Here is a 24,135-nt window from a genome sequence, read left to right as displayed (position 1 = left end):
GCCTTCGCCTTGTGTCGATCATCTAAAGTACCTGAAACATAAAACTGAAACTCTAAGCACGAAGTTTAATGAGTTCCCTCAAAGTACCACCACACAAACAGATAACATATATAATTATGCATGCTGGGTCCATAACCTCCCGGTTGGATTACTCTGGCCCACAACCTCCCGGTTGGATTGACCTACATATTGCATACTGGGTCCATAACCTCCTGTTGGATTACCCTGGCCCACAACCTCCCGGTTGGATTACATTGGCCCACAACCTCCTGGTTGGATTGCCCCGGTTTTGTTTACTGGTAGCACAAAGCAGTACAATCTCAACCCAACCACACTATGTCCACATATGCATCTGATAAATATAAAACTAATCAGCAGATAAACAACTAGATCTACTGATCACTATCACATATCAACATCCTATATACCAGGATACAGATCTAAGAGATCACTACAAGTAAACAACATCCTATATACTAGGATACATAACCAAATAGGCTGACATTGGTGCCTTCGACCCACAGTACAATGAGCAAAACCCACATCTCAGTCTGAAAAGATCGTTGAACAAGACACTGCTCCGAATATCAGCTCTACCAGTCACCTATTAATTCGAACATGACCAAACTTAACTTAGAATCAAAATACCCAAAATACCACTAAGTCAAACTTGGTCAAAAACATGTCAATGTCAAAAAGTCAAAAGTCAATCTGAGTCAACTCAGCTGAGTACGCCCAACGTACTCAGCTTGTATGCTTTGCGTATTTGAGCCTTGACCAGAAACGGCGTCTTTGACCTTGTACGTGTTGCATACTTGGGGCACGCCCAACGTACTTAGCTACTTCCTTCCCTTCTATTAAAGCTTAATTCTTTAAGATCTTTCATCCAAATTCCAAATCTAGTCCTCAAATGTTGTTCTTAACCATAAATTTTCCATCTTTATGGTCTTGCATGGCTATTAAGTGCTCAATACCAAAAACTCTAACTTCTAAACTCATTAAGACATCCTAGCTCATGCATGGAAGGGAACTAATGACTAAGGTTACATTTTTATGGTTTCTAATGGCCCCATAATGGATAAAGTTTCCAACTTTATCCATTAGAATGATCGGAACTATTGGATTGGGTGTCTAAGCCCATAACTATAATTGGTATATACTTGAATTGATAGTAGCACAAGCCTTTTGGGTTGCCTTCATACTAGCAACTAGACAAGATGATTAATTGAGAAAGAGGAAGAATTTATTAATTTGATTAATAAATTGAAATAAATCATTTATTAATGTATTATGTGAATAATATATTAATTAGAAATCATATTATTTAAGTAATAGTTAATCAGAAACTAATTGGAATTAATTTTGGGATTAATTGAATTAATTAAAAGTGTAGGGGCTGTTTGGTAATTTATTGATAGTTGAGGAAGAAGCTCTAGAACCCTCCTAAGAGGATTGGACGAAAATCTTCCAGAGAAGCCCTAGAATTTTCTTCCAAGGGTTTGTAGATGGAAGGTTTAAGGCTTGCTTGGTCCTTAAGCAAAACAATTAGGGTTTCCTACTCTTAACCCTAGCTTTGGCTCTAAGTCACCTCACTATATAAAGACCCATACCCTTATGAATTTCGGCCACTAGAAACCCTATAGAGTTGTAGCCAAAATTTGAAGTCTCTTCCACCCTCTCATATCTCATCCTCTTGCTAAGTGTGATTGTGATTCATTAGAGGTATTACACTTGTGATACTTGCTCTCAAGCTTCAAGATCTACAAGGTTTTAGATTGTTATTACTACATAACAATCAAAGGTATGTACCTCAATCCTTATTATGTGATTTTCAGTTATTATCCATAGATCTAATGTTTACATGTTGTTGTTCATATGGTATGTTCAATTAGAGAAAGCATAGATCTTATTAGGGTTGCATGCACACATAGGATTGTATGTTTATGCTAAAACCCATCACCAACAACCAAGATCTAGTCTTTAAGTCTCAAAGTGACCAAAATTGCATCTTTTCCAACTTAATCCACTAAGTTCAAGTCTCTAACCTTCAAATCTAAATCGATATGATTTTTAGATGGATAAAGTTTCCAACTTTATCCATAAGAAGGTCACAAAATTTCAAGATCTAAACTTTATGTATTAAAAAATGACCAAAAGCTCATAACACCTAGAACTAGCTAGATCTAACAAATGCATTATCAAAATTCAAGATTTATACCTCCAGAAGAAAGATCAAGGTGAACAAGGTCTGGATCTACAAGCTCCAATGAAACCAACACATCTCCAATGAGCTCATTCTTCTCCAAAATGCACCAAGACTACTCCAAAGTTCATTAAAACACCTTCTTTTTGCTCATAAGTCTCAAACTAGGGTCAGGTTTTCAAGGAAGGATGTTGAAGGGGTGGAGGCTGAGAATTGAAAGGGTTTGGGGGAGTTAAGGAGCTTAAATAGTGCTCAAAACCCTCAAATTAGGGTTTGGCATTTGATCGCGTATGCCCAGCGTACGCCTAGTACGTCCATCATACTTGGTTGGGCCTCCGCGATTGGTCTTGTCAAGTACACCCAGTGTACGCCCCTACGCCCAGTGTACACGGCTTAACCCAAAACCTTCCTAACTTCAGACGATCATAACTTCTTCGTTCTAACTCTGATTTCGACGATCTTTATATCAACAGAAAAGTGTTGAGGAGCCCCACTATATTATGTAAATATCTTGGATTAAAAACTTCTCGAAAAAAATCCATATTTCATGCAAGAACCAGTCCTATGACTTTTCCCTTTTTAACCTTCGACCCAAAACACAATTCAAGGGTTAAATGTCTTAACTATAATTATCTCCTTCGACAAGGACTAAAATTTTCCTCTTTAAGGCCCAAAGCCTTACACAATTGACTTCCAACCCACGACCCAAAAATGGCAGGAAATAGGATGTTACACTCACAATCATAATCCTTCACCACATCGAGCCACCTGCGTTGTCTCATGTTCAAATTTGGCTGACGATCAATTACCTCAAACTCTTGTGGTCTATGTAAATGATACAATGAACCCCATACAAGTAATGAGGCCAAATCTTGAAGGAAAAAATCATTGCCCCAGCTCCAAATCATGAGTGGGATAGTTCACCTCATGAGGCTTCAGCTGTATCAACACTGTACTTAATCCCAAAATTGACGCACCGTAATATAACACGAAATCATCCATACCCTATGGCAAAGTCAAAATTAGAGCCTCACATAACTACTACCTCAAAGTCTCAAATGTCTTTTGCTGCTCATGCCCTTAATAGTAAGTAACCGAATTCTTTGTCAACCTGATCAACGGAACTGCGATCCTGGAGAAATTCTCAATAAACCTCCAATAATACGGGCCTAAACCAAGGAAACTCCAAATATCAGATTCAGACTTCGGAACCTCGCACTGCATCACGACCTCTATCTTGGCCGTATCAACCAAGATACCCTTTTGATTGACGAGGTGCCCCAAGAACTGTACCTCGCTCAACCAAAAATCACACTTGGAATTTGGCATAAAGCCTCTCCCTCCTCAGAGTCTCCAGAACCTCTTGCGAATGATCATCATGCTACGCCTTGGTCTTAGAATAGACCAAGATACCATAAATGAAAACAATCACTGACTAATCCATCATCGGCCTGCAAAGCCTGTTCCTGAGGTCCATGAACGCTGCTGGTGCATTGGTGAGCTCGAAAGGCATCACCACAAACTCCTAATGACCATAATGAGGTTTGAAGGCTATCTTATTAACATCAAAATATCAAACCCTCGTCTGATGGTAGCCTGAATGCAAATCAATCTTGGAGAACCAATACACACCCTGTAACTGGTCGAACAAATCCTTAATCCTCGGAAGCAAATAACAGTTCTTCACTGTTAACTTGTTTAGCTCCCGGTAGTCAATGCACATCCTATGGGAGCCATCTTTCTTCTTCACAAACAGTATCAATGCTCCCCGGGGTGAATTACTCGGCTTGATAAACCTCTTGTCTAACTACTCCTGCAAATATGTAGACAACTCCTGCATCTCTGAAGATGCTAACCGATAAGGTGCCTTGGCTATTGGAGCCGTACCTGGAACCAGATCAATACAGAACTCAAACTGCCTCTCCAGAGGCACTCTAGGCAAGTCCTCCGGGAACACATCTGGGTAATCTCGAATGATGGGCACATCATAAATCGTCTTCTTACTCTCCTTTATGGTATCCAATACATAAGCCACAAAACCAGAACAACCCTGCTGAAGGTATCTCCTAACTCTCGCTGTTGAACAGAGAGCTAGCCCACATTGAACACCATCACCATGATTGACTACTTCTCCCCCACTTGGGGTTTGAACTCGAACTAACTGCTTCCCGCAATCAATTATCGCCTCATTAGGGCTCAACCAATCCATACCCACGATTACCTTGCTCTCGCGCAAAGGTATAATAACCAAATCAACTGGGTACCGTTCATGAAATAGCTCTAGTACACAACCCCTATGAACCCTCGTTCCACGTACTGGATGATCATCGACGATATCTTCCTCTAGCAAATAATCAAGCTCCCCTGGAGCGTCACCAAATCTCTTGTTCAGCACAAGAGATATGAATGATCGGGCGACGCCCGAATAAAAAAGAACTAAAGTTGGAACACCATTCAATAGGAACGTCCGTGTATAACATCATATATATATATATATATATATATATATATATATATATATATATATATATGTATAATAAGCATAAACATCAAAGCGATAAATGAAATAAGTAGAAGATACATACCAGTAACCACATCTAGTGTTGCACAAGCCTCCTTGGCTGTCCGCTGGAAAGCTCGAATCCTCATGACTAACGCATCCGTCTTGTCCAGGCAGCCAACAGTGATTCTTAATGTTGCTAGAGCGGGGGTTGCAACTGCTCCTCCTGCCAATCTTGAACATTCGGCCTTCTTGTGGCCCGTCTGATTGCAATGGAAACAAATCTTACCTGATCCCTGAGTGCAGTCCATGCTAAAGTGACTGGTCTTGCCGCACTTGTAGCAGCCAGAACCACCCATCCTGCAAACTTCATCATGTATCTTTCCGCACTTGCCACAACGGCCCTGACCCCGTTGGCCCTTCGATCGAGAATCAAAACCCTTGGGCTTCTTTGCAGAGCCCTCTGTCACCTGAGCCTAAATCGACTGCCTCTTCCTCACAGTCTCCAAATCAATCTCCCTGTTCCGGTCCTTCTCTTTGATGTCCTCTAAGGTCCTACAACTGGACAAGCTCACAAACTCACAAATCTCATCCTTCAGCATGTCATGATACCTCACCTTCTTCATCTCCTCGTCACCCACATATTGCAAAACCAAAAAGCCCTCTCACGGAACATGGCGGTCATCTGCGCCATAGTCTCAGTAGTCTGGAGAAGGTCCTGAAACTCCCTCACCAGCTGTTGAACCTCGATCACTGGCGCAAAATTAGCCCCGAATCTTGTCACAAAGTCCTCCCAATACATTGTCTCAACAGCCTCGCCTCCTAAAGAATGGTCTACCTCCTCCCACTAATAACGGCCTCTGTCTTTCAAAAGACAGGATGCAAATCTGAACTTCGACCCTTCGGGGCAGAAGCTAGTCCGGAAGGTATTACCGATGCCCTCTAACCACCATCTGCTAGCAATGGGGTCCTTCTTCCCGAAGAACTCAGGATCCCCACATGCACGAAACGCTCGAAAAGTCAGAGATCGTGAACCCACCATAGCCACCATCTCAGTATGGACTGCACCCAGACGCTCATCTTGCAACTCCATAATGCCCTCCTTGATCCTACCCAAGATCACATGAGTCTGCTCCAGAATACCATGAGTGATCTCTGACTAAATGAACTTTCGCATCTGCTCATCCAAGGGTCCGACTCCAGAGCTCGAATCCGATCCCTCACCAGGACCTGAATCATCTCGAGTGACCACCATACTAAAGATAAACAATACAACCATCAGAAAACACTCGAATAATTTCCACACTTATCAAGTTCTTTAGTATGCTCGTGACTTTCCTTGTCTCGAGTACGGATCCTATGCTTTCAGTAGTACGGGCCCTATACGACCTTCAACACCTATCCGTACTTTCCTCAAGATCTGTTTCGGTTCCCCCAAGTGACTCCTTTACTGCCCATCATTCGCTCTTCCTGCTAAACAACACATTTGCCAAACTAACATACTTCCTAGATTCTCCTAGGATTCCCTTCACACCTTTCTCCGCCATCAGCAGTGGAAGAAACTCCCACTAATACCCACTAACTACCTCACGAGTACTCTTTAATGCAACGAAAACTAAATAATTCTTCGACTGCATGGTCTCACACTACAATGGTTGGACTCAAAACAAAAGCTGCACAATAGAGTTAAACCTAACCTTCTAAAATTATCTAGCTTCTGTAACATGTAACCTATCATATTCGCTTGATAGTTAATTGTTATTAGTGGAGGTCCCTAAAAGCACAAAGCATGAATCATTCGAGCATCGACTTCTAACCAGTGCACTACCTAAACAGGTTGTCCTATCATATCATATGTAATCTATACTAGCATGCAATTCTAGAGGATCATATAGTAGTCATACAAAGGCACCTCTCCAAGCATACAGTTTTGAGCAGATCCTTAGCCCTAATCTAGCATGCTATACATATATTTACATACCGAAACAAATAAACATGTATGGCTATTTTGGGAAATACTTACTTTGGCTCGGCTGATTGCTCGCATCACACACCATTTTTATAAAAACCCTTTAGAAAAACTTTTTGTTTTTTCCAATTCCTCATTTTAAGTTCAGACACACCCGAGAGTGTGCGCGAATCCCTCAAACCAAGGCTCTAATACCAACTTGTAACATCCCAAAAATGCTAAGTAAATTTTTTTTTAAGTCAACCAAATCCATCAATAATTCATTTCAAACCAACAAAGTATGTCAATGTGGAAAAATAGGTATCAGAGTACAATTCCAAAATCCTAAAATGTTGAACACTTGTAGATGCGATGCGATCATGCCAAGCCCTTCCCTTTCGAACCAGAAGTACCTGAAAATCATTTTAAACATAAATTGTAAGCACAACTCTTAGTGAGCTCCCGAATATACTACATACCATACATACATTGCCATGGGCTACCTGTAACATCTCGTTCCCATGTAAAGTCTGTAAGGTTTTTATATATTAAATTTTTTTTTGCAAGGATGACGATTATGCGGGGCGTAACTCTTTAACTTGGATGCACGATTTCTCTTGGGTATGCATGGCATACCTAGAGTACGTAGGACGTACTCGTGGTGAAGGCAACCCCTAATTTTAGGGACTTGGGCCCTATTTAAAGACCTTAAACCCTTGGAAATAACTTCTTATCATCATCTACCACCCTCTCTTTCAGCCACTTTAAAACCCTAGCTCTATTTGTGAGAATCTCAAGCTTTTGTGTGATTTTTGGTGTGTTATAGTGAAGAAGGAGAACTTGGAAGGTGTTCTTGGAGTCCATAGCTTGTAGATCCAGACTCTACTCATCTTCATTATCTTCCAGAAGGTATAAGGTGTCAACCTTTATGATTCTCTTGCATAGATCTAGAATAATTTAGAGTTTTGGCATGTTTTGGTCCCAAGGGTTGGCTCTTGTGAATAGGAGCTACTCCAGAGCTTAGGTTAGCTTTTCTTGATGTTTCAGAGGTCCTTATTGCATAAAAATTGAATCACGTTGTGAATAGTGCAACCATGCATGAGTTATTGACCATTTTATGGAGTTAAGAAGTTAGAGTTTGGTTTTGGGCTCTATTAAGCCATACAAAAACTTAAAGTTGTCAACTTTATCGGTTAAGACCTTCCCAAGAATGAGATCTATGAATTGGACGTTTATACTTTAGGTATTAAGTGCTTAATGGTGATTTTGGGCAACAGAGGAGTATACAGGGCGTACCCTCTTGGTACGCAAGGCGTAGCGGGATTTTCCCAATTTCCCTTTTACTATAGCCCAGTATGCAGGGCATAATTATGGAGTACACATGGTGTACTCCAAAAGCCCATTTGGGCCATTTTTGGGCCTTGGGTCATTATAAGTTTGGGCCAAGTTTAGTTGGTTCAAATATGGGAAAGGTAAAATGGTCTTTTACCCTTAGTAAGATAGCATATGTTTTACACCAATGATTATAGGTTATTACCCTAAATAATAATTAGGGATTGGTTTAGATGTGTTCAGTGTGAGGAGACATTGTAACCACAACTCGAGTATGTTTGACTTGCTTATCATCGGATTCAGGTGAGTCTCTTTAGTGTACTCGTGGGTCGAAGGCACCAATGCCGACCCACTGGATTATGTTTGTAGGATGCTAGTTGTCCGTGTGATGCTTGCATATTTTGTATGTTGGGCGGGAACCGTTATGCGATTTAGGGTGAGGCCCGTTATACTCATAGGGTGCGGCCTGTTATGCGAGTTAGGGCGAGGGTTGTTACACTCATTTGGGCGGGCTCGTTACTTGTATGGTACGTGGTATTTTGGGGAACTCACTGAGATTTGCGCTTTTGGTTTATGTTTAAATGTTTTTCAGGTACTTAAGTTTCGAAAGGGAAGGGCCCGACATGATTGCATCACATCCACCAGTTTTTAGTATTTATGATTTTGGGATTGTACTCTGATAACTATTTTTCAACAATGTTATACTTTTGATGGTTTTGGTTGATATAAAAACAAATGTTTATCTAGTATTTTTGGGATGTTACACTACCCACATTGTCTTTTCCCTGGAATGCCATGGGCTACCTCCAGGGTCTTACAACCAAGTTTCATGGGCTACCCCATAATTTTTTCTTGAAATGCCATGGGCTACCTTCATGGTATAACATCCAAGTGTCATGGGCTACCCCATGGTCTTTCATGCAATTTCCATGGGCTACCCCCATGGTCTTTCATACAAATTCCACAGACTACCCTCGGGGTCTTCCATGCAAGTATCAAGAAGACAACTAGCATCCTACATATTATAGTGAGAATACTCACCTCAATCTGATGATAAACAAATAACACATTCAAGATGCTGCTACAAAGACTCCTCACATTGAACATATCCGAAACCAACCCTAATTAATAATTAGGGTAATAACCCTTAATCAAGGTCCAAAACATAATCTCCCTTACTAAAGTTAAAAGTCCATTCTACCCTCTCTAAGCTGGACCCAACTAAGCATGGCCCAAGGCCCAAAATAGCCTAAGGCCCAAAATGGCCTAAGGCCCAAAAATGGCCCAAATGTACTTCTGGGAGTACGCCATGCATACTCCTCCATTACACCTTACGTACTGAGTTTCAACAGAAAGGGATTCGGGGCTAAACTCATTATGCCATGCGTACCCAAAGGTTACGCCTTGTGTAATCCTCTGTTGTCAAAAACCACCTTTTAAGCTCTTAATGCCTATAGACTAAACATCCAACTCATATATCTTAATCTTGGGAAGGTCTTAACTGATAAAGTCGACAACTTTAAGCTTTTTCATGGCTTAATAGAGCCCAAGACCAAACCCTAAGTCCATAATACTCTTTAATAACCTCAAAATCTTGCCTGAATGGGAAATAGCAACAAAGACTTCGTTTTTATAACACAAGATCCTAAAAAACAACATAAAGTGACAAACTTGAGCTCTAGAGTAGCTTTTACTCACAAGAACCAAACCATGAGACCGAAAGCATGAAAATCTCAAAGCTAGTCTAGATCTAAGCCATAGAACCATAAAGGTAGGAGATTTATACCTACAAAACATTGCAAAGGTGATGAAGGCCTTAGATCTTCAAGCTTTACCCACAAAAATCCTCAAGGAAAAGCTTCTACTCCTTTAATATGCACCAAGAACACATAAAAGAGGCTCACACAAGCTAATCAAGTATTAGGGTTTTGAGACACTGGTTGAGGAGACTGGAGGTTGAATATGGGGAGGCCTCAAGGGACTTAAGGTCCTTAAATAGAGGCTCATACCTAAAATTTAGGGTTTGGAGTCTACATGAGTACACCATGTGTACTCCTTACGTACGCCCTGCGTACTCAACAAAACCCGCGTCTAACTTACACGACCTACGCCCAACGTACGCATCAGGTACGCCATGCGTAGGGATTAATTTTGCAAAGAATTTGTAATTTAAGCTGGAAATGAAAATACCTGGAAATGGATGTTACAATAAATATCATATATGCCACATATATAATACAAACAATTACTCATCTTGAATTTACTTTCAATATCATCTATCTCTCGGTTATAATCTGTCTCATCAAGGATCTAACTCATTTATAAGTTATCCTTCAATTAATAACCCATCTCTTAATTAAAATCAATCTTTCAATCAAATATTAATCTATCAGAATAATCAATCTCTTAGATGTCATTTGATTACTTGATAATAATTAATCATATAACTCATGTAATGCGTATCACATATAACATATTAATGGATATTAGAGTAGTGTTACTGAGCTAGTTAGTTAGCAGACTAATTCCAGTTTTGATCCTTTGTTGCCTATTAGCTCATCACATGGTAACATCTATTCTTCAAATAACAAGCTCCTCTGAATCTGTCATGACTCATTACTAGTTATATCCTATGACCTCTTTTCATAACAATAATCAAACATTATAATATAATCACAATAGTCTTAACCCGTAAGCCATTAGCTAATTCTCTCATAACGGGTATTTCTCAAATATTAGGGTTTATAACCTTTACAGTCTTTACGAAATATTTAGTTGTAAGATTTGCTCACAATCTCACCAACGGGTCCATAATAGCGCCATGTCACGAACACCCGTGACATATACTCGGGTCTATCAAGTCTCAATATCTATCACATATCATAATTACAAATTAACGGGGTAAAAGATGTTGGTTTTTTTGTACTATAACACTCCTATGGTGCATATACAGCCCAAACAGCTTTGGATCTAAGTTTTCTCTAGTTATACATGCAACAAAAATTTCCAAAGCTTGAAACCTACAACTACCATACAATATTGGTAATTAAAACATAAAAGTAAGTTAAAAGAATACCTCTTAATTGTAGCTTGTAGGAATCGGTCTTTCAAGAGCCTAGCACCTCAAGTGTGATGCCTCAAATGTATTATACAATACAAGTTGCATGATTCCAAGTTTCTTTCCAAATGAAACATGGTTGATGAGAATCTTTCCTTATTTGGTAAATCTTGACACTACCACAAACGAAAGAATCAAATCCATTTTCAACATTGCTAACAATAGAAACATACAAACATCAATCTTCACAAATGCCATTGCAAGGAAATGTAAAATAAGATAAAATCAAAATTTTTCTTTATTTATAAAAAATTGCGAAAAACTTGTCCTTACAATGCAAATACATATGAAAACTATGTTACTAAATATTTCTAAGCAATCCATCATAACTCCTAAGTAGCAGCTCAAAGATCCGATCATCGAACCATGCGATCAAAATCCATCTCTTCGCGATCAGACTCTTCTTACTCTTCCTTTAAGCTTCCTTTCTTTTCTTCGATCCTACAAAGACATCAAAATGCAATCTTATCACATCATTTAGTAAGAATCTATAAATAGGAACTTAATAGAGTTAGACAGTGGGCTTACCTGAAGCAGAGTCAAACACTTTGAGTTTACCATCCTTGTGGTCCTTCAGGTAGATAGGGCAGCTTCGCAACCAATGCCCCATCTCTTGGAAATAGAGACAAACATACTCTTTTGGAATGGCACATGGAACAATCTCAGACTTAGTCTTTCTCTTTACCATTTGGTCAAACGGTTTGACCATGGCTGATCCCTTTCCATAGGGAAGAGAAGACTTTTCTGGACTTCCAATGTTTCCATTGTCAATGTCCATGGAAGTTTAGGAAGTAGATCTTCCAATCAAATTTGCATTACCAGTGCGCCAAATCATTGCTGATTCAGCAACAATTAGCAAATAGGTAAGATCGATAAGGGTCACGTCGTGGACTGTCATATAGTAGTCTTTAATGAACTCACTATACGACTTAGGAAGTGATTGAAGAACCAAGTCAACAACCAACTTCCTCGACACAACGACACCTAACATTCCCAGCCGGTCAATGTGTGACTTCATCTCTAAAAGATGTGCACACACAGACCTTCCATCTTTGTGTTTGCTTGCCAATAGGGTTTGAGTGACCTTGAACTTTCAAGTCGACGAACATGTGGGTTAGAGAGAACTTTTGGAGGAGGTGGAGGAAGTAAAGCATGATATTCATTTCCACGATCTAATCGTGGGACATCATCTTCATGAGGAAAGCTTTTTCCATAAGATTCGGGAAGACCATAGCTGTCTGAACTAGACATCTACAAGGGAGAAATTCAAGTAAGTTGATTTAAGTCCTTAATATACCACCCAAATGAAATATTAAGGCTAGGACCTAACATAATAATTTACAATTCGGAAAAGGGATGCCGTAATCCAATTGCAAATTATTTGAAGGTAGGTAAATGACGATTTACCAATTTCCACCATGAAAAATGAAAATGAATTTTTGGTTTTAAATGAATTGAAATTCCTAGATTCTTTGAGATTCATTGAACTTTTCAATGGCATGTTTAATCTCGATTATGCCCTTCAAGTTTGTGACTGGGATGTCGATGATCACAAACAAGGTGTGAATAACCATGCAAATATGTTTGGTACTCTCAATGTTACAAATCACCTAATCAATGTGTCGGTTAACCACACACGCTCAACTAACAACTTAGCAAGGTGCAAAGTGCAATTTCATGGAATAGCAGCAAATTCACATTTTTCCTAAGTAACTAAGATTGAGAATTTATAAAAATTTTAGTTACTTTATATTTCATTATACTTTTAATGAGGATTTAAATGTCCTGTCAAACCCATTCGGCTAACGACCCTCCACTGGTCAAGAGTGTGGTGGGTAAGAGTGTATACCCAATGGCGGTCATTTTATAGGCCGCTTCCTTAAACACCCCTTATAGACTAGCTTTGTGAATGAGGCCTACTAACGGTAAGACTGACTTTTTAACTTATACATTTATAATATATTATAGTTTTAATGTTATATAGTATAAGGGTGTATTTTAAACATTTAAAATACTAGATGGTTTAATCTATTAATTAAACTAGACTTTTAACTTAATTAAACTCAAACCATATAATTATGGATTTATTAGTACTCTTTTAATTAATTATCAACAAAACCATAATTAAAAACTTTTAATTATAAACTTAAGTTATGAAGTCAAAAGGTTTAGCATTTAATATTTCACAATTAAAACCTTTTTTAATCAACTTTTAAATTCCAAAACTTGAGGGCAAATTTTGAAACTTTTTTTAAAAACCCTTTAGTTTTATAACTTATAATTTTATGTCACATAAATGAGACTTTCCAAGTTCCATAACTTGAGGACAAGTTATGAAACTCTTCAAGACCTTTGGACTCCAAAACTTGATGGCTAGATTTGTAACCTTTCAAGACTCTTGAATTCCATAACTGAAGGAGTTAATTTGTTTTATGAATGAGACTTTTCATATCCATAACTTATGGAGGTTTCATGAACTTTTTAGATCAATCTTTTAAATTAATAAAATAATCAAATAATTTCATCTTTAACTAATTTGACCTAATTCAAGTTCATATATCAAAATGATTCAAATTTTACGAATAATTAGTTTTTCATAAAATCAAGTAATTATCTTAAAATTTGACAATCATCATGTTATTGGATGGGGATAATCATTACCATATTAACAAAATCAAATTTTATGAACCAAAATAGTTTGTGGTAATGATCCTAATCTAAAATAGGCCAAAAAAACTCGAAAATTATGCAACCAGACTGCCCAACTTGTCTAATCAAGGCATGGACTCGACGAGTTCATCCCTAGATGATCCAACTCGACGAGTTCCCTTATGGACTCGTCGAGTCCAGCAGTCAGAATGCAGTTTTTCCAGCTTTGAACAATTAATCAAGCAACAATATAACAGAAAACTACCCATGACTCTGATACTACTGTTAGGTTTTGTGTACTATAACACTCCTATGGTGCACATACAACCCTAATAGTTTTGGATCTAAGTTTTCTCTAGTTATACATGCAACAAAAATTTCCAAAGCTTGAAACCTACAACTAGCATACAATATTGGTAATTGAAACATAAAAGTAAGTTAGAAGAATACCTCTTAATTGTAGCTTGTAGGAATCGGTCTTTCAAGAGCCTAGCACCTCAAGTGTGATGCCTCAAATGTATTATAACAAACCAAGAACAAGAGGAGGAACTTAAGAGAGAGGTTTGGAAACACAAAAATCATCTACAGCTTTTTGGAATCACTAGTGCACGATTTTTGGCTTAGGGGTTACATTTATATAGTGTAGAATCCAAGAGTTAAACCCTAATCCACTTCCTTAGGCCTAAATCCAATAATCCATATGATAAGCCCTTTGGACTAACTCTTCATGGAGTCTTACATGAACTTAGTCCATTACTAATCAATATGGATCATTAGCCCAAACTATATATCACTGATTTACAGAATCAGTCCCTGTTAATTTAATTAGCCTCTTTTGATCACTAAATTAATTCCAAATTAATTCTTGATCGATACTAATTAAATAATATGATTTCTCAATGGACCATGCTTGTATCGGGTCAAGTACATACCAATTATAGTTATGGGCTTAGACACCTAATCTAACAAAAAATACCTCAACGAATCTCGCACTCAACCTCGTATCTCCCATACAATGACATATCACCTTCGTCATAATCTCCCAAGAATGATTCCTGGGCATCGTCAGGTCATGGCCATATTTGTGCCATGTTGTGGAGATCAAGTAGAGCCCGATTTTTCCACGTGGCACTCTCTCCCACCAAGTGTCCCGATGACTTGCCTTATGCCACGTTGTAGTGAATCTTCTACCACGTTGTGGTGATCATATTTCCATATGTTTCTCTCTTGTTGACATGTATCTCGCGGAGTCATTCATTGCCACGCCATGGAAAATAAACCTCTACGTCGTTTTGGTCAAAATTTTGACCGTTGACTTTGACTTCCATTGACTTTCTCAACTTCAAACTCCATTTTCGAAGATCTTTATAACGATGAAATCTTCTAAACAAAATCTACAACTCTTCTCAATTATCTTTTTTTGAATAACATTTCTTAATTTCAAGCAACTCTATTCTCTATTTCGCCTACTTATCTCATATCAATTTACATTTTCCGAAGTAATTCCTGCTACGAAAAATAGCTGTAACATGCAGTGTCAGACCGTTTGTTTTTCATGTACCTGACGGTCCTTAAGAGATCTCAAGTCAGTCTGAGTGAAGTTCCAACAATTAGATTTTAATACAGGTCACCCAATAAATACCTAATATTTTTCAACCATTTTCTTACCCAAAGAATTATTTCTCTTTTGAAATCTCTCATTTTATCTCTTGAAATCTCTTATTCTTAGCAATTTTCAATTTTCAAAAATATCGATATTCGAGGGAAGTAGAGTGTCAGTCGGTTCAGATCCATTAGCAGCAAATAAGCAATCTAGCAAACCAAGTCGTACCATACCAATTTGGAATAATTCCGCATAACTCAAACAAAACAACATTTTTTTAGTAGATTCTATCGATGACGACCTTCAATAGCATGTTAGATTGACATAATGTAAGTTTTTGTGATTATTATCGCCTTAATAGTTTAGTTATTTTATAATTTATTTAGCTTAATTATACTATTTTAATATTTTTGTTTTTTATAATTAGTTTATTATACTTTTTATTAGTCATTTTTATTATCTAATCTAATTATTAGTTGCAATTGTAGTGACTAGTTATTCTTCACTAATAAGTATCGACCAAAGGGCCTTTGGCCTAACGATATTTAGAGTTGAGTGATAGCTGTCCTTTAACTTTGGTTGAGGGTTCAAGTCTCGTTTGAGACGAAAGGTGTAGAATATGAGTAGTATAGTGGGTGCGTGGGTAGCCGTTCAAAAAAAGAAATAAGTATCGACATATCATGGTTTCATGATTATTCTTAATCAAAATATTCAAAAGTTCAAAAGCTTTTAAAGAACTTTCAGTTTATAAAGCAAACGACTATACTTGTAATGTAATTGCCAAGAATTTATAAACTTTGATATTTTAAAATGGCTAGTGACATACTAATAATCTAAACTACCAGTATAGCTTCAAAATCTTATTTTTCTCTTATTGAAAGGATATTAAGTGCAAGAATGTATATGTTTACATAATAATCGCTGTAGAATTTCGTAATGCTTAAAGACTACTATTATTTGATTAAGAGAGCAAAAAACTACTCGGGTCTTGAAGAAGGTATAAAACATATGGAAAAGTAGATTTTGAAGAGTACATGTCGAAAATGTGAAAATAAATGTCATCATATAATAAAACCGATATTGAAGAAATTTGCAAAGACTTAACTGCTGACACTCATGAACAAAATCCAACTTGCACAACCAGTACATCATCCAACACTACTCTTGGACAAGAATACTTCATATTGCAATGATAACTACAATTATTCGAATTTCCATTTGGTTATGTTGTTCCAATAATATTGATGTTCACAAAAGTACCTACTAGTTTTAAATTTATAAACCTAACTAACTTAACTAAATTATGCACCTATAGGCAGTGTACCTAGTTGGTTTATAGAATAGCTTACGTAAGTCGGGTGTCGAACACAGATAACGGAATTTAATTAATTAATATACCTACTTCTAGTTAAACTAAAAAAAGAAACTTAAATTAGGGTTTTTACTAATTTTTCAAGATCAGAGGAACTTGATTCAAATTACTACCAAATTAACAACTAAACAAACAAATAAAAACAAATTTACTTCAAGATTTAAAGAGTACTTATGTTTAGATCCGATTTCCCCTTCTCCTATGGTTGATTTCTGATGGATGGAGTATACTGATTACCAATTCATTAACTAGTTATCATGATCAAATACCTAGATGTATCAATTTATGAATTACCATGCAATAGTCAAGCATAGGTTAAACATAAAATCGATATAAACACAAATTGGACTATGAATGATAAATATATTAGCTGCTTTCCTATGATCAAATTAAGCAACCAAGCACAAAATAAAATTAATTATGCTCTCTAACACAGTTAAAGTTACTAGCTTTAATTACCTGGTCTAAGATGTGATTAACCCTAGCTCTAATTATTTAATGATCATAAACAATTAGGTAACAAATTCATGCAACTAGATTGATCATCTACCACACATAACTTGATTAATAGGTAATATAAATTAGAACTTCAACATGCTAGGATTTTAATTATCAAGCACAAGCAAAATCAACATATATCATCCATAAATCGAAATCAACACAATAAGATTAGGTTCATCTTAACCAAACAGTTGTATAAGGTTTTTAGCCTCTTATAATAGCATAAAAACACACTAAATCAATGCAATTTAAAATAGACATGAGTAATGCTTAGCAAACTGAATAGATCTATGTAGAATTCTTCTATATCTCTTCAATTCTTGAGCTCCAATCGATTCCTGATCTTTTCCAAGGTTTCCAGAGGGTTTTAGTCGCAATCCCTCTCAGAAAATCGGCTAGAAGTCCCCCATTCGACCTAATGTTCGAATATATATATAGTTTTCATAAATTTGATCACCACGACGTGGGGATAAGTGCCACGCCGTGGGTATCTTTTAAATCATGTATGCGGCAAGTCATTGGAAACTTCTAGGTTAGGACAGGTGTCGCATCATGGTTTTTACATTGCCACGTCGTGGCATGCAAATCTACACAACTTCACTTCTTTTTTTCCATGTGGTTGCTATCTTTGACCTCCAACTTTCCAAATTCTGTTATCTTTGGTCCTTTTCCTTCAAGAATGTCCTTTTTGGCTGCAAAAATGTAATTTAACTCAATACGTACCAAATATCTTTGCAAATAACCAAGATATAGCTTAAAATGTATTAAAATACTGCCTAAAATATATATAAATATGGCAATATCAAAATACACCACACTTGTCTTTTGTTTTCCCTCAAGCAAAACTGATTTTTATTATCATAGCATCACATTAAAACCCTAGCTACCAATATCGAACAAGATAATCCATTTTGAGCCTCTCCATTACATCAAGACCGCAACATATGTATTTGTGTCTAATTTTCCTAAAAACTTCCCCAATCCTAAATACTCACAATCATCATAAACACTTCCCTACTTCTTTTGAACAACATTCTTTTTATGCATCCCTCCAAACATATCCTCCGAAATCTTTCTTAACCTCAAGGTAAACTCCCTAGCATACATATGAAAAAATAACGTAGAAAGAAAAGATACAACAAAGAATAGGTTGGCAAATTGCCTTATTATTGAGTCTTCGATTTTTGAAATTTTCTTCATATTTGTTGATCTTCATAGCTTTGTAGACTCTTATTCTCTCAAAATTTTGCAACTTTTTTTTCTTTATCTATTTTTTTTTCATTTTCTCACTTTTTTTTCACTCAAAACTAAAAATCCTTAAAAAGAAACAAATGCTTAAGCAAGGGAACTTAACTTCAACTCTTATTGGTTAGAGGTATTAGTCTAAGGTGTAATGACTACATAAGCTCTACTGGATACATTTCTGGTACATGATGCTAACCATATTATGGCCCTCAAACTAAGTAAGGTCGTGTTTTTGTTCCATGATTTCACTAGGACATGGAAGCCAGAAATACACTAGAACATATATTGGCTCAAATAAACATTGAAACTCGCATCAGATCGTCCCACACAACACTAGCAACCTAGGTATCATCACAACAACACAACAATTTTTTTAACTAGATTCATTTTTAGATTCTTATTTCAAATCTTTCTAATAATTTTTTTAAAATCCTAGTCATTTTTTAATCATTTGTATAACTATTCTTGCATTCCTAAGTTCAACCCCCTACCCCACACTTAATTGATGCAATGTCCTTATTGCATACGTAAACAATAAAAGAACATTAAAGTAAAAAAAGGAAAAATTAGAACAAAATCCCCTGGGATAGTAGCAGTGAGATCGAATTCTTGAAAGTGTGTGGGAAAGATTGGGCATCTCGTATAATGGCTGGAAACAATACTTTTGGGCTCTTTTCACGTGAATGTAAATGTGCCAAATCAAAATAAACCAAAGAACCATCTTCAAAAAGTATGTTGAACCACAACCATGACGTGGTAAAGCAACGCCATGTCATGTTGTCAAGTAAGAAGTCGTCGTGATCGTGAAATATAAGAACGCCACGTCGTGGTCTAATGATGCCATGTCGTGGTGACAGATCTACAAGAGTTTTTTATCATGATAAACTCAAATACCACAGTGTGGTCTGGTGATGCCACGTCGTGGTGACTTCTCATAAGGTCTTCTAGATCCAAAATTTTATGCATCTTTACTTCTTAATGACTTAAAACCATTTCCGACCTTTTCTTTTTGTAGAATTATTCAAACTATTCTACACATCTTATAGGAACCCCACACTTATTCTAATAATATGGTCTTCATTTATAATCTTTAAAAATCTCTCGGTTTTTTTCTTCAATTAAGTTCCTTCACTGCTTCACTTGCTTACGACAAAATAAGATCAAAAGACTAAAGAAACACATGATCATTTGGTTAAAATGAAATAAAAACTAAAAATAAAAACAAAAACTAAAAAGAAATCAAAAGGAAAAGAAAATGCAAACTCTTAAAAATATTGGGTTGCCTCCTTAGAAGCGCTTCTTTTTGGAGGAGTTATGAGCTAGACTCCTTCCTGCTCTACGTTGTTGCGGGCGAAAGTGGGTCCTCCCGCTTTTCCTTCTGCTCTTTCCACTTTCTCTTGTATGCTTGTAGCCTTAAGATGTACTCTTTCTTCAAGTTTTCCTTTTTCTTTTGATTGGCACTTTCTTCATGTTTTCGTTTCATCCCTTTATTCTTTTCAGCTAAGTTCGTCTTCCCTTCCTTTCATATTTCTTCCATTGCTTCAAATTCCATCTTGACAATGATCATATCATTTTTTCTTATTCAATCTCCATCTTGTTCATCTCTTCTTCATCACTTGCTTCAACCTCTTGAGCCTTGGGTGAAAGGTCCAGTATGCTCAAGAGTCATACTAAAGTGATATTGCTAAATAACATATGATACTAATGGGTCACACTAACAGCAACTTGATACAATTGATTATTTAATAGAAATTTATTTTAATAAATATTCAATAAAACTCTTATAATTAAATTGGAAATTATTTATTTCATGGAAATAATAAATTCCATTAGCAAGTAACTTAATATATATCATATGGTATGATTTGTAAGTCATGTACAAACTTTTGGACTAGTTGAATCCTTTTGTCTTTTTCCTAAAAGACAAGGTTTATATTTTATAAAACAGTTTATAAAAGTTTGACTTTATTTCTTCTTCTTTATGAAATTTTCGAGATATGCATAAAAAGAAGAAGTGTATGACTTGTCTAATCATGCTTTAAAGGCATGGGAGACATGCTTATGACAATGGGGACAAGTTTGCTTAAAGTGCTAAGGACTAATGGTTAATAACTTCACTTTATGCATATAAATAAGAGAGCTTCCATTTGGATTATTTTCTCATTCATTCCTTGATGCAAAATCCGAATCCTCTCTTCCCTCTCCCTTTCTCTCTAGTTTTGGTTAGAAACCTTGAAGAACACTTGCATCTTCAAGCCCTCTTTAAGTTCATATTGGTTATGAACTTAAAGCTTAAGGGTTTAAGAGTTTTGGACTAGCATCCACATCAATTTGATTCATGGTTGGTGTCTCAAAGGTTCCATATTCTTCATTAACTTCCAAGCCTCCCGAGAGGACCCAAAGAACTACAAAGGTTGTTATTTCTCCACCTCTTCTTTGGTTGGTGTTTTAATCTTTCTATAACTTGCAAGAAGATCCTTGGTGGGTATAAAATGTTTATGTTATTTCAAAAATTAAAGTCTTCCGTTGCCATAGTTTTAAAGTTTATGAAACTTTTTTTTGAACTAAAACCCAACATTGGGTGTAGTGAATGCAAATACTTCAAAGGTCATAATTTGAACACTTTACTTCTTTAATTTTAGGCTTTTCCCACATTTTCAACTCCTCGTCCATCAACTTCTCCATCTCATCTAATTCGTTGAGATTTATTTCTTCCAAAGCATTCGCCCCTAACACTTCATCTTTTGGCTTGTCATAACTCACTTCTTGATTCATTTCAAAAGTTATTTCGTCATCTTCAACACCAGTGTGATCTTTGAGTCATGAATGTCAACGAGGGCTCTTGCGATACTCAAGAATCGTCTTCGCAAAATTATGAGAAGGTCTCCATCTTCTTTCATGTCTAGAACAACAATTCCGCGTGGGTTAGTGATTGAGTGATCCGCCATTCAAAGTGTCATCTTTGTGTTTTGGAGCCTTGGTAGATTGAGATTCTTGTAGAAAGAATATGGTAAAAGATTGATGTTTTCCCTCAAATCGGCTAAAGCATTTATTGAGATAGAATTGCCAAATTCACAAGGCAAAGTTAGCCGACCCAGATCTCCCATTTTGATTAGCAATCCATCAATGAATTAAAAAAAATACAACTAATTTAACACGATGGTAGATGTTTTCTCCAATTCTTTTCAGTTAGTCATAACATCTTTATAAAATTTGGGAATTTTAGCCATGGACTTTAAAAACAGAGCATTTATTAATAGAGATAGCACTTGTTCCATAAACTTCTTATGTTCTAGCTCTAGAGTATGCTTAAGGGCTCGAGATGCGAATGACAGAGGAGGCTGGTACAGTTGTAAAAACGAAAATTTTTCATCCTCCAGTGGCCACGTCGTGGGCACTGGGCATATGATTTTTCTTTTTCTGCTTCGTGCTCTAGTTTTTCCGGATGTGAATCGGGTTGTGGCTTTGGATTGGGATTTGTAGGAGGTAACCTCTCGTTAACAAGTGTTGTTAATTGCCTAAGTTGAGTCTCAAATTTCTTAATGGATGCTTGATGATTTCTCATGGTAGCATCAGTAGTGTCATGTCTCTTCTCAGAAACGGCTGCAAAACACGCAAGCATTGACTCGAAATCGGATTTGTTGTCAGATGGTGATTGATCTTTTTGGTAAAAGCCTCGACCAGTTTGCCTAAACTTTTCTTCTTTTTGCTTCAAGAATGCATCATGAGGAAACCACTCTTTCTTGGAATTCCTCCAATCCTCATCAAATCGATCACCACTCGAGTAATAAACTTGTGCTTTTCAGTTTCCATTCTCATATAGATTACAATCCTTGGTAAAGTGAGGTCCACTATAATTATCACACCCTACACAAAATGCATGGATAGATTGATCCATCTTCGTCATCCTTCGCTCCATTGACTCTAGTTTTGCCATAACTACCGCTATGTTCTCATTTCCTCCATCCAAACTTCTTTTGCCTTTTGTAACATCTTCTCATGGGTTATGATATTCAAGCGAATGTGTTGCGAATTCTTCAATCAACTCCTAAATCGTAGTCGGTTCCTTCTTTTTCATTGGTCCTTGAAATTCAAGAAGTTGTCACATGGTTACGTTTATCCCATCGTGGAAAATGGACACTTCTTGTTGGACATTTAGATCATGTTGAGGACAACTCCTAAGTAACCCCTTGTATCTCACATGCTTTATATAAGGAATCTTCATTGTTTTATTGGAAATTAGCTATTTTCTTTTTGAGTTTGGCTATCTTTGAAGGCATGTTGAATTGCTCAATGAAGGCTTCACAAAATTTTGTCCAACTTCTTATTATTCCCAGATCAAGTGGCTTCAACCATATTTTTGCATCCCCTGTAAATGTCACTGGAAGCATCGTAAGGAGTACCACATATCTTGAAACATTTGGCACATAGAACTAGTTGGATATCTCTATCATTTCATCAATGTGTTTGAAAGCGTCTTCATAGTCCTTTCTAGAAAATCAAATGTCCTTCAGCATCGAGAGAATATGTCACTTGAGCTCAAAGTTTGTTGCAGTCGGAATTTCTCGTGGTACAAGCCTTTGTCCATTATCCTCATGGATCCACTTCTTGTAATATCCCTTAATGTGACAATCATCAATTTTTGGCCAAGTCAAAGTCAACTAAAGTCAACAAGTCAAACCGGTCAACTCATTTAACCCTTGTATATTAGGGTTTCCATTATAATTCGTATTGTACTACTCGCAATCTTAAAATAAAGTATCACTTAGAGTTTTCACGTGTTCGGAAATTCTAAACCCTAATCAGGGTAAGTGATGAATCTACTCGATAAAACATTATTCCTTAACCCTCGGGGGCATATAACAATCATAACAAGACTTAACGAGGTTTACAAACCTTGCGTTACAAAGCCAAACACTCAAAAAGGTCACAAAAGAAGTCTCTCCAAATCTCTTTCACTTTAACTCTCCCATAACTCTCTAAGGAGGAGAATCTCTTCAAGTATGTGAAATCTCTCCCAAATCTCACTTTATGAGAAATCTCTCCAAGAATGTCAAATCTCTCCCAAATCTCTCCAAGTATGTGAAATCTCTCCCAAATCTCTCTCTGTATGAGAAATCTCTTCAAGAATGTCAAATATCTCCCAAATCTCTCCAAGTATGTGAAATCTCTCCCAAATCTCTCTCTATATGAGAAATCTCTCCAAGAATGTCAAATCTCTCCCAAATCTCTCCAAGTATGTGAAATCTCTCCCACATCTCTCTCTGTATGAGAAATCTCTCCAAGAATGTCAAATCTCTCCCAAATCTCTCTCTGTATGAGAAATCTCTCCTAGAATGTCAAATCTCTCCTAAATCTCTCTCTGTATGAGAAATCTCTCCAAGAATGTGAAATCTCTCCTAAATCTCTCCAAGTATGTCAAATCTCTCCCAAATCTCTCTCGAGATCTCTCTCAACTTTTTATAATCACTCGGGGCGTCCCGCCCCTCGAATTTGACGAAAACAGCCCAAAAACGGAAGTCTACGCGAAAAACGGACTTAAGGAGCCGAACCCTCTTAGGATCCGAAACCCCTTAGGAACCGAAACCTCTTAGGAACCGAAACCTCTTAGGAACCGAAATGGACCGAGTGCTCAGTCTATTTCGGTCCCTTGACAAATCCGAA

General features: G+C 36.9%; 1 protein-coding gene and 1 non-coding gene across 2 annotated transcripts; one reads left to right on the top strand and one right to left on the bottom strand.

The window, feature by feature from the left end:
• Nucleotides 1-3,283: 3,283 nt before the first annotated feature.
• LOC145106919 (uncharacterized) lies at nucleotides 3,284-5,014 on the bottom strand. The gene is made up of 3 exons (XM_079043835.1): nucleotides 4,789-5,014; nucleotides 4,091-4,639; nucleotides 3,284-3,372 (listed from the first exon to the last, which is right to left on the bottom strand). Exons 1-3 carry the CDS (start codon nucleotides 5,012-5,014, stop codon nucleotides 3,284-3,286), a joined length of 864 nt encoding a protein of 287 aa, XP_078899961.1.
• Nucleotides 5,015-22,628: 17,614 nt separating this feature from the next.
• On the top strand, nucleotides 22,629-22,733 carry LOC145110181 (small nucleolar RNA R71). The gene has a single exon (XR_013709562.1). It is a non-coding gene; the product is annotated as a small nucleolar RNA R71 (small nucleolar RNA).
• Nucleotides 22,734-24,135: the final 1,402 nt, after the last annotated feature.

The sequence above is a fragment of the Lactuca virosa genome, chromosome 4 (genome assembly GCF_052849685.1).
Source record: "Lactuca virosa cultivar CGN04683 chromosome 4, Lactuca_virosa_CGN04683_v6, whole genome shotgun sequence".
Taxonomy (NCBI): Eukaryota; Viridiplantae; Streptophyta; class Magnoliopsida; order Asterales; family Asteraceae; genus Lactuca; species Lactuca virosa.
Note: the sequence above shows the minus strand (reverse complement) of the source record. Positions and strands in the feature narration are given on the sequence as shown.

Excerpts from the sequence above, each read along its gene's own strand:
- LOC145106919 (XM_079043835.1), bottom strand. The coding sequence starts at position 5,014 with ATGGACTGCACTCAGGGATCAGGTAAGATTTGTTTCCATTGCAATCAG. Across the intron at positions 4,640-4,788 it reads AACACTAGATGTGGTTACTG|TTCTTTTTTATTCGGGCGTC; the intron begins GTATGTATCTTC and ends TTCCAACTTTAG. Across the intron at positions 3,373-4,090 it reads CTGTATTGATCTGGTTCCAG|GCCCGTATTATTGGAGGTTT; the intron begins GTACGGCTCCAA and ends TCCTTGGTTTAG.